The 11,714-nt window shown below is 35.9% G+C and overlaps 1 protein-coding gene across 1 annotated transcript; it reads right to left on the bottom strand.

Moving 5' to 3' along the window:
- Positions 1-1,003: 1,003 nt before the first annotated feature.
- LOC125885011 (uncharacterized) lies at positions 1,004-9,117 on the bottom strand. The gene is made up of 5 exons (XM_049570372.1): positions 9,054-9,117; positions 8,491-8,780; positions 1,914-2,180; positions 1,672-1,824; positions 1,004-1,581 (listed from the first exon to the last, which is right to left on the bottom strand). The coding sequence occupies exons 2-5, from the start codon at positions 8,765-8,767 to the stop codon at positions 1,415-1,417; spliced, it is 864 nt and encodes a 287-aa protein (XP_049426329.1). The 5' UTR covers positions 8,768-8,780; positions 9,054-9,117; the 3' UTR covers positions 1,004-1,414.
- Between the last annotated feature and the right edge of the window lie 2,597 nt (positions 9,118-11,714).

The raw sequence follows: 11,714 nt of genomic DNA on the forward strand, positions 1-11,714 counted from the left end.
CTGTCCTACAACATCTAACATCTAATATAGCATTGACTTTAAGTATGGAAAAGTGAGCTGCCTCGCAGGATAAACAGATGGATATCATTCTTAAATTGTGCCGGTATCTAAGTACCCTGGCTGTAATGACTCCACCACCGTCACTGCTTAATGTGGCCTTTGGAGCAATCAGAGGAGTTTAGTGTGGTGATATAAGCTTCTGACCATCAGGACGTTAACAGCTCTGAAATACAAGCTGGAGCTTTGCCATTTATTGCTCTGAAAAAAATCAATACATTCTGAAAGTCAATCCTAAAGTTAACTGGGAGACAGCGTAAAGTGGCCAAATAGGGACTGATGGGATCGGCTTTTTTGTTAGCTCTAGTTAAAAGTCTGGATGCAGAGACGAGCAGATGAGGGGAAGCTTTTGCACAGTGAGCTACACTGCAGGAGTACATGATGGCATAGATGGAGTAAAAAGACACAAAAACAACTAATAAAGATACAAATTGACCTCAGAGATGCAAAAATGTCCAAGAGTGGGCCTCCCCGTAGTGGTTAGAGCACTTGTCTTCCATGTGGAACGTCCAGGGTTTGAATCCTGCTGGAGTCGACGTCAGCAAAGACATGCTGTGGCAAGAGGTTCCCACCGCCAAATCAAACGGGATTCCTTAAGGAGCCTTCAGGATAAGAGAGTGACTCCGGAATCTGAGCCAAGTCCACCACGAGGCAGTGCCTCAAGCCCGCTGTAGACAGGAGGCATCAGACATAAAAAGCGACTGAGTTGCAAAAATGACCAAAAAAAGTCACAACATGGCCTCAAAGAGGACCAAAAATGACTATAAAGGTAACAAAATGACATTAAAGACACAAAAACAACCAATAAAGACACAAAAATGATTATAAAAGACACAAAATGACCTTAAAGAGACACAAAAACCAGTGAAGACACAAAACAATCAATGAAAGATACAAAGACACAAAATGACCTTAAAAAGACACAAATCTACAAAAAAACTTGCTTAATATCTGAAACATACTTTATTCAACTAATTCACTGACATGAAACTGTTTATAACGCAGGGGAAAAACAACAGGCATCAGTGAGAGAAATGTTCATGGATGATGGTGGTGAGTTGTTGGAAACATCTGCAGCTGTTTGGTGGCAGAAAGCAGCTGGCAAATGAAGCCACACATGAGGGCACTTGACACAAAAGATGTATTAAACATCAGATTTTTGTGGTTTTGTTTCCTGTGAATGCACAGTTTAATCTTCCTTCATATCACTTACACACATCTGTAATATATTCACTTCCTGTGCAAATGTTTACGTGGTTCATATGTCTCCAACCTGCCATCTGCAATAACTGCATCATCAGTGTTTTACTTCTGATTACAATAAATTAATCTTCAAGCTATAAGTTCATGAGTCCGATCACAGCAAAGGAAGCTCAGGAGCTTTGAGGAGTTCTTGTTCTAAATCTGACTCTCGTAGAGCGAAGAGTGTGATGCCTGAACTGTACGCTGCTGGGATCGTGATGTGCGTTAACTTGGGTCGATTTTGTTCCTGTTCCTCTTCTAAGGCCATCTGCCTCACTTGACCTGATGGGAAGAAAATAGGGATGAAAACACTTAGAACGGAAGAAAAATCTGCATAAATCTGCATTAATCAAACTAATTAACTGCGCCTACCCACGACATCCAGGGCTTTCCACCGTGGGTCAGACTGGCTGTCTGATAAGCTGGACAGACAGCAATCTGGCGTCAGTCTCTGCAGGACGTCTTCTCGACGAATCAGCAGCACAGACTCACTGCAGAGTCTCTGGTGCACCTCTCCCTCACTTCCTGAAACAGAAATTTAATTAAAATGCATAAGGAGACACGAATCTCCTGAAATGAGTTGCTTTTTCTTTTCTTTTTTTTACGGTACTCACCTACATCTAAAGGATTGGTCATGAAAACAGCATTCGGTGCAACGCCAAATATGAGCTGATGGTGCCAGGCGTCAGGCACCTCTTCTCCTTCAGGCACAACAAGCTGCATGTTCATGGTCGCCACGGGAACGGCACCTTTTCGGATCCAGCGTGCGAGCCAGGGGACCAGTCTGACCAGCCGCCGAGGGTGAAAGTGGAAGAAGCGACCTATCACCTTCCCCTTACTGGCCTCTTGTGCTCCTTGGATGAGCTGAGCGTGAGTCGCACCTAAAAGAAGAATCATCACTGATAAGATCATTCTGGAAATACAGCACAGGTAAAGAATAACTCTCCTCTTTGAGCAGTTGACTGTCACTAAAGAAAATGGCAGTGTTGTAAATTTGCATCTGTAAACAGCACGGACGCAAGCTGAGACCAATCAGAGAGGGGAAAATATGTGGAAATACTCCCATCTTACTGGCTGACAGGTCGGTCTGTGAATGGATTACTGGACAGGCCTATGTGGGCAAAAGTGTCAGGGGCTCCCCAAGACTTCACCTGCGAAATATCACTCAAGTCAACAGGTAACGACCACAAAAAGACTCAAAAAGACCACAAAGAGACACACAATGGCCTCAAAGAAACAAAAAAATTGACCAAAAACGACACAACAGCTCTTCAAAGAGACACAAAACGACAAAAAAAGAGACAGAAAATGTCCTCTGAGGTTAAAAATGACCGAAAAAACACAACAACTCACAAAACATTTTTTTGTGTGTATTGTGGTTACTGTACTCTTAAGGTTGTGGCAGAAACATATATGTTTGTAAATGTAAATAAGGTATATAACAGAGTCTTGTTTAGGATTATCCTGGACCCCCCTACAGAGATCCAAGCCAAGCCGCCCCTCCTCAAGCCCCAGGAACAGCCCTGAAATACAGGAACTCGTTATGTTTTACTTGTCGTGCCTGAGATCAATGATTACAAGTGTGTTTCCTTTCCACTCAGAACCGTATGTTGCGATGACAGCTTGAGCTAAACGGCTGAAATGTCAATGCAAAAATTGTGAAACAGAGCTGAAAAAGTCAATTACAGTGGCTCCTCTGAGAGACATAAAACTCTTTGTCTAATTCAAGAGGGTACTTTTGAATTTGCCTGGTTGGCAGTGCAGCCAGCTGTCACGCTGGCAGGAAAAGCGCACTTATGGGTTCAAGGCGTTACAGAGCCCCATTCAGCGGGGAAGTTATCGTCTCCGCGAGCATCTGTGACACCTGAAATATCACTGTCTGCAGAGCCCAGTTAAGATATGATACCTACACAAAGTCATGCTTTATGTCTTTGTATGTCATTACCTGAAATGTCACAGAACAGTTCGGGGAGCTCAGGTGTGTAAGGTGTAATATCTGCCACTTAAGTCAAGTCAAACAATGTAATGAGTGCTGGAAAGTAGCTTAATACATTTACTCAAGTACTGCCCTTCAATACAGATTTCGAGTACTTGTACTTAACCTGAATATTTCCATTCTTTGCAACTTTATACTTCCACTCCTCAGAGGCAAATATTGTACTTTATATTTCATTTATCTGACAGCTTTAGTTACAGATTAGTTTTCATCCCCTTCCTGTCCTGTGAAAACCATGTATCTCCAGATTTGTTGATGTTCAATGGTTGTGATAAACTGAGGAAAAATGTAACATGTAACTTTTCTGCAATAAAACTTAAAAAAAATGACTTAACCAATGTCATATATTTGGTTGAGCTGTTAACTTACATTACCCCCAATGTTTTCAACAATATTTAACCCAGAGAAATCTGTAATTTGAGTCGAGGAAATGGTGTGTGTCATCTGATCGCTGTCACCTGTCAGTGGTGTCATATCCCCCTTTGCGCTTGCGCCAGAGTTGTTGTCATGAGTTGGATTTTTGTCCAGTTTTAAGTCACATGTTTACAATAACCTTTTTAGATCTTTGATTGTTTTTAATTATATGTTATCACCAGAAGAAGGATTTTAGTCATCAGACATCTGGATTTTAAGTTATCAGAGAAAAAAAGCAGAGCAAACGTTAGTGGCAGCTCAGCTCCAGACCCTGCTGTGTCAAGCAATGTTGGAAAAACAGATTTTTAACATAAAACTGCTTTATTCATTTTTGTTTTACCGGTTTAAATCTCAGAGTCAGTTTGTTTTGGCGAGTGAGAGACTTCTGTGGATAATTCAGCTCCAGGTAAAAACCTCCTGAACGTCTGGATCATAAGTTATCAGCTTGGCTCCAGCCCCTGCTGTGCTGAACAGTGTTGGAGAAACACAGATTTTTAACACAAAACTGCTTTATTAGGGGCCGGGCAGCCTAAGCTGCCAGGACCCTATTGTTTTGCTGCATGTTTCTCTTCTTCTTCCGAGGAAATCATTCTTCCCATGCGCGAAAAATCACCAAACTTTGTACAAAGGTCCAGTCCCATGCCAGATTGCCTCAGCTGCAAAAACGGGCCAATAGTCCTGATGCTGGTGCTACAGCAAGCCTCTAAAGTTCAAAATTTTGAAAATTCACAACAAATCAACCATATGTGCTACAGCTTTGCAACTTTCACCAAACTGTAGCCCCAATACTGAAGAAACTTTTGTACATTTAAACCTATTGCAAATTATGAAGTCCATCACTCTGTTTTTTTCAAAAACTGTAAAACTTCTTAAACCTATCTCCTCCCACAATTTTTGCTCAATTGACACCAAACTTGCTATAGAGCATCTTCAGACTGTCCTACACAAACGATCCACACAGGTTTTTGATTTATCGAAAATTGAGCCTACAGTGCATCAAAATGTTTGACTGTAAACGGTATTGTAAACATACACTTGCAAACTCTTGCTAAATATATTTTCAATGGTCTTTAAAGAAAAGACAAACTTTTGGAGTCATGGTAGATGATGTTTGGAAAATATCAGAATTTTATCTCAAACACTGAATTTTTTTTTTTTTTTTTTTTACAGCATTTTGAATTTTGCTCTCATGCGAACAACTGGAGTCAATGCAAATTACCAACACCTCCATGCTGTCTAGATGCAATATGTGTATTTTCGGATTTTTGTCTTAATAACTGAATTTTTGACAGCCGTTTGAAATCTGCCTTTACACACTAACAGCTGCTGTCTTGCACACAGGTGACTAGCTTAGTCCATTTGTGAAGCTACATATGACATTTCTGTTTGCCAATTAGCTCAGTGAGATAGAGGATGGTTCTTGGTGTTGAAGATTGTGAGTTCAAGCCTCAGCTCATGCAACATTTCCATGTGAGAAATCTACCCAAGCTTTTCATAAAGGTCCAGTCCCATGCCAGATGTCCTCAACTGGAAACAAAAGACAATAGTCCTGATGGTGGCGCTACAGCAAGCCTCTAAATTTCACAACTTTGAAAATTCATAACAAATCAACCATACGTGCTACAGCTTTGGAACTTTCACTTTGAAATGTGCTTTTCCATGGCATGGATGGCTACTGTCTGGCACACTGATGCTTGGCTTAGTCAATTTGTGAAGTCACACATGAACTGTCACTTGCCAATTAGCTCAGTGAGATAGAAGACGGACCTCAGTCTCAGAAGTTGTGAGTTCAAGCCTCAGCTAAGGCAGAACAGACATTCTAATGTGAAAGTCCTATGTTCAGGCATCATGCTATGTCGAACAGAGACTACTAAGGTTAAAATAATTATGACCCAGGCAGTTTTGCAGACAGACAAATACTCTTTATCAACACTTTTCCCTGTTATCCCTTGTCTCTTCTCCCTGTTTATTTGGCTTAGCTATCAGTCAATATGCAGAGTCTATCCAAGAGCTACTTTTACATTTCAAAAAATGTTTTCATCTCTGTCACCATGGATAATGTTTAGCTTTAAGCTAGATCGGGCCAGTTTGTTCATAATTGCTAGCAGTTAATGTTATTCTTATTTTCTTGTTCTTGAGTTTTTTCTTTCCTTTGTATATTACGAGTCTCTGATCACTTCAGCCACTCATCCACAATTTGAAGGGCATGCCATAATTATATGATGTAACTTCTATGTTGTGATATGCTTTGTTTTAGTGTGTGTGTTGCTCAGAATTGCCTAATTTTGCCTAAAATTGCCCGACCATTGCTGCGCAGCAGCTATAATTTATTTTCTAACTAGTTTAAATTTACTTTGTGGGGCACCATTCCTGAAAAGGGGAAATCATAGGCAGTTAAAGATATCAATCTCATAAAGTTTACTAAAATATCAATTAGGAATTTTGATTAATAATCAAATTAATATCCATAACCAAAATTAATAGTAAAGCCTGACGGATTTCAGAGTTTTTGACATAGCAGAGGTTGACTATGCAATGTCCTTAGCTAAAGACTCAAGCACCCATCAATGTATTTAGGAGTTAAAAAGAGCACAGCCTTAAACATCCAGGGCAAGAAAATGCAGCACACACATTAATGCAGCAGTAACATTTACCCAAAGACATCAGATATAAGACAACACTGACAGGAAACATTTTACTGCATAATTAATACTTTTACATTGTTGAAACATGCTTTTATGTAAGTGAGGTTTTGAATGCAGGACCTGCAGTGGAGTATTTCCACTGTGTGGTATAAGTACTGTACTTTCACTTATGTCAACAATCTGAATACTTCCTCCACAACTGAATGTAAAAATCTTAAAAATGTTTCACTCCAAATTACTTTTAAGGATCTAACAATCAAAAGGTCTTCAGATATGAAATACATGACACTTGTGGCTTCATCTCCTAATACGACACAGGCATCTGTTATGTTATGTTGCAGCTGTTTTATTAAACTGTGTTTATTTTCTTTTTGCATAAGAGATAATTCAGTGATACATTTATAACCATGAAAGGCAGAAAAAAAATGCATTTAATCGGCCTCTACACTGTGGTGGAAAAGTTTTCAGATTCTTTACTTCAGTAAAAGCACTAATACCACACTGTGAAAACAAGTATCACAAGTAGAAGTCCTGCATTTAAAACCTTACTGAAGTAAAAGTCAGTATTATCGTCAGGTGGCACTGAGTAAAAAGGGGAGGTGCACTACTTAGTTATGTTTTTAGATACTGTACTACCTGCACATTCAAACCCGAAAGCCTGAACACTACGCACAGAGCCTTAAGCTAACCAGTTGTGTGCCCCTGCCATTTTATATAAATATTTATATTTTATTTTGACTTATCTCAGGAAACACTGGGTTCATTCCTCCAAAACCATTTTATTAAATTATTTATTTACTTACTTTGAATTTGTTTAAATCTATTTTAATTTATCTTATTATTTGATTTTTTTAAATTTGTTTTCATTATTTTTTAAAATTATTTGTTAATATTATTTTATTTTACTTAAACAGGCTTTATTCTTCTGAGAACATTTCATTAATTTATTATTTTATTATGTTTTATCTTACTTAAATGGGCAACAATGGCTTCATTTCTTCAAGAACATTTTATTATTTATTTATTTACTTGTTTTTAATTTATTTAAAATAATTCTACTTTTTCTATTACTCAGTTTTAAATTCTATCATATTTTCATTATTTTTTACTGTTTTTATTTTATTTAAACAGGCTTCATTCTTCTGAGAACATCTTATTGTTTGATTTTTTTATTATTTATTTTATTGTTTTATCCTAGTTGATTTGGCAACACTGGCTCCATTCTTCCAAGAACATTTTATTCAATTATTTATATACTTATTGTGAATTTATTTAAAATTATTTTATCAAATTATTTCTTTTCATTATTTTTTAAATTATTTGTTAGTGATATTATTTTGTTTGACTTTACTCAAACAGACTTCATTCTTCTTCATTTTATTTACTTATTTATTATTTTATATGTTTTATCTTATTTAAATGGGCAACATTGGCTTCATTTCTTCAAGATCATTTCATTCAATTACTTATTTACTTACTTTCAATTTATTTAAAATCATTTTACTTTTTTCATTATTTTGTTTAAAATTCTATCATTTTCATAATTTTTTTTTTAAATATTTTTTTTTATTTTTTATTCAACTTTTTATTCAACATTTTATTTTTTCCTTTTTTATAATTTATTTTATTGTTTTATCCTACTTAATTTGGCAACACTGGTATCATTACTCCAAGAACATTTTATCCTGTTTTTTCTTGGTGCCTCTGCCAAAATCATTTACTCAAGGTATTAAAGCAAAAGTCACTGTCTTACTATTGCATATGATGTTTATAAATTGATCCTGGATAGCTTAATCTACAGCTATGCATCACTTTCTATAAGAATGTTTGTAGTGTTGCTGTCATGTGAAAAATCTCACATCTCTAAAATGTCATGTCAGAAAGAGAAGAAGAATTTCCACGGCACATAAAGGAACACTTTATCCATAAATTAATCGCAAACGTTGAACATTGGCACATCTGGAGATACACAGTTTGGAAAAACTGCTATCTGTAAACTGTGAAATAAATGTAGTGGAGTTTAAGTATAACATTAAATGGACATGGAAACATCAAATAAAGTACTTTAAGTCTGTACTTAGGTGGAGACAAATCTAGGGGCCCACTACAGTCCCTTCTGTCAATCAGGACGTTTACCAGCTTCACTGCGGGACAGCAGGTAGTCAGGCAGCGGCGACTCATTCCTCCTCAGGTGTGTCTGAACGCAGCGGTCTGCCTCCTCGGGGGCCACATCCACCCCGAGGGCCTTCAGCACGTCCACCACAGCTGTGGCCCCGCAGGCTGATGTTCCTATCTGCAGGGTCTGCCTCTCCAGAGCCTCCTGGATGGACCACAGCATGGCTTCATCTGCTCCTGCCTCCTTCTCCTCCTCATCATCATCATCTCCATGGAGCTGGTCACACACAGCCTCCATCTGAGAGGCACAGCTGAGGACAGAGTTAAAGAGTAGATTAAAACTTCACACACAATATCAGGTTACATGTAAACAAAAAGTTTAATTACACACTTCTATGGTTCAAAACATTCATACTGTCTCTATAAAGCTAACTCCCACTAGCCTCTCTTAAACCATGACTGTTGTTGCTAAAGCTAATTCTGCTCAACAAGCTGCCAAATGTCGCTTTATTGTTTTAAACTGAATAGGCACTAAATTCCCTCGCATATTTTCATTTACAGAGTTATAATAAATCATTTCTTACCATCTCCCAGAGTGTCAGACAGACAGAGAAGACGACATTATCAAATGAGCACTGCGCATGCGCACAGCAAGCTGGTTTCTACCTTCGGTGCTTTGTTTACAAGTTGGACAATAAGGCAAAGTGACAACTAGCGCCTCTGCTGGCCGCGTTTAGCCATGACAACAGGGAGAGATGCACTGTTGAAACATTAGACTGTGGTCGAAACGTATGAGACACACAAAATAAATTATGCAGTCATTTTTTTGTCAGGTATACGTATTTTAATAACCTAAAAAAAAAAAATCATCCAATTAAGTCAATTAATTTTTAATAAAATAATTTTATTGTTACAAAAATAGTAATAGAAATAATAATAATGTTTTTTTTAAATTTATTTAAGTTTTGTCATCATTTCAAATCAACATATTTGAAATGCCTAGAAACAACACACTATAGCACTATACACAAACACAAAATGCATAGAATTTATTCACAGTATTAAATAGATGACATTAAAGTAAATTCAGCTTACTTGAAATCTACAGAATTAATTAACAGTGTCATAAATATAAACTTTATGAAAGTAAATCCAATGTGTATCAAATACACTGAATTTATTAACAATAATTATATAGACTTTAACCAAGTCAATAAGGTTATTTCTATTAGCTATGGTTACATTATAACAGTCCATTTAACTCAGTTTTATTTTATCTCATTTTATAAATAGTGTTTTTTTTTTTTTTTTTGGTTTGTGTTAGACTTACTTGATTTAATTGGATGGAAATGTTGTCTGTAACTGAAATATGTAACCTTGCAATCAATAATTTCTCTCTCTTTAGACCTATTCATAATGTTGATGGGCTTATTTAGTCTTAATATTCTCCAGACAGATTTTGTTTTTTGGCCAATAATGGCTATTTCAATAGTAAAGGTTGCTGACTGCTGCCCTAGAGTGTTGCTGCATAAGAAGCTGCATCTCAGAAATGCATTTTTAGGGTTATTTGTTCACGGGGGGAGGCTGATGTTAAATTACTTAACAGAAGTAAATAATGACTGAATCTTGGTTTTTGTATTTTTTAGGATTAGAATAAAGAAATTCTATGGAGGTGTATATTTACCTTTTTCTGTTTGGTTTGGGCACAAATGTGACGAATACACCCAACTTATTTTAACTTTGAATTTCAGTCTTAATTTAAATCTCTAATAGCAATCATAATATCTCCATTATAGTAAACTGACATTTCATATAAAGGGTCTTTCATGGGGGAAAAACCAGGAAGCAATGTTTACAGGAGCACAGCAGACTTCACTATGCTTTCTGTTCCAAAATAAATGTTTTATTCACCCAACAATACATGAATCAGCTAACAGCAGGCAGTTGTGTCCAAAGATAAAAACAAAACCATCCACTTCACAGCAAAACAGTTTTCTCTTAGTAAATAAAAATGTGTGATTTGTTGAGGCACAGGATCCTGTCCTGCGACAGTTCTCCATCAAGCCAATAGATGTCAGTGTTGCTACACCGTAAAGCAGCAGGGCAGCCTCTGTGGTAACAGCAGATCCTGTATGTGTTGTCACCACGGCTGATGCCTGGTCAAACAGCCTGAGGTGTGTTGCTGACGGCCGCGTCCTTCTCCGAGTCGTGCCGGGGCATCACATGAGGAGAGGGCATCAGCAGGTAACTGCAGACCTGGAGTCTTTGGTTCTCCTGTGACACAAAAGCTCTACAAGACAGGTCAAAATAAATCATTTAATGATATTTAATTAGTTTTACCTCTTTTTTTTTACTGCAGTTCTCAGTTTTAATACCAATTTTAGTTTAAGTTTGTAAGTTTGTAGTAAATTTGGTATATTTAAGTTTTAAAAAATAGTTTCTTTTTATATTAGGAATCCAAATTAATTTAAATTTGGGCCAGAATAGTTTAGTGCAGCACAAATAAAATACTTTATATATATTTTATTATTTATTTTGGTTTATTTCACTTAAACAGGAAACACTGACTTATTTTTTAAATTATTATATTTTTTTATTATTTTTTTTATTTTATTTGATTATAAACAGACAGCACTAGTTCCTCCAAGAACATTTTATTTAATTTATAATTTTTGAGAATTAATTTTTTTTTTTTTTTAATTTTGCTTTATTTCAGTCAAACAGGCAACACTGGCTTCATTCCTCCAAGAACATTTTATTTAAGTATTTATTTACTTATTTTTATTCTATCTATTTATTTGCTTTTTTTTTTTTTTAGTTTAGCCTCTTTTTTAAAAAAATTTGTTTTGTTATATTTAAACAGGCAACACTGGCTTCATTCCTCCATGAGAATTTTATGTATTTATTTAGTTTTAATTTATATCAAATTATTTTATTTTTCTATTATTTTATTTTGTTATTTAAAGAGGCAACCCTGGCTGCATTCCTCCAAGAACATTGTATTTATTGGAATTATTATATATATACTTTAATAATTTCATTTTGTTTTCTTTTACTTAAACAGGCAACATTAGCTTCATTTATCTAAGAACATTTATTTATTTTAATTATTTTATTCTTACTTTTTATTTTATCTTATTTTATTTTTCTTTATTTTTCCTCCAGCATTTTATGTATTTATTTTTCATTGATTTTTAAATTATTTTAATTTTTGTTTTATTTTTTAAATTTTACTTATTTTACAC

Source organism: Epinephelus fuscoguttatus, linkage group LG24, assembly GCF_011397635.1.
Source record: "Epinephelus fuscoguttatus linkage group LG24, E.fuscoguttatus.final_Chr_v1".
In the NCBI taxonomy this organism is placed as follows: Eukaryota; Metazoa; Chordata; class Actinopteri; order Perciformes; family Serranidae; genus Epinephelus; species Epinephelus fuscoguttatus.

What these genes read in the sequence shown, in the direction of transcription:
- LOC125885011 (XM_049570372.1), bottom strand. Translation starts at nt 8,767, where the DNA reads ATGGAGGCTGTGTGTGACCAGCTCCATGGAGATGATGATGATGAGGAG. An exon ending in GCTGTCCCGCAGTGAAGCTG is followed by an intron (nt 2,181 to 8,490) that starts GTAAACGTCCTG and finishes TTCTTCTTTTAG; the next exon opens with GTGCGACTCACGCTCAGCTC. An exon ending in GACCAATCCTTTAGATGTAG is followed by an intron (nt 1,825 to 1,913) that starts GTGAGTACCGTA and finishes TTTCTGTTTCAG; the next exon opens with GAAGTGAGGGAGAGGTGCAC.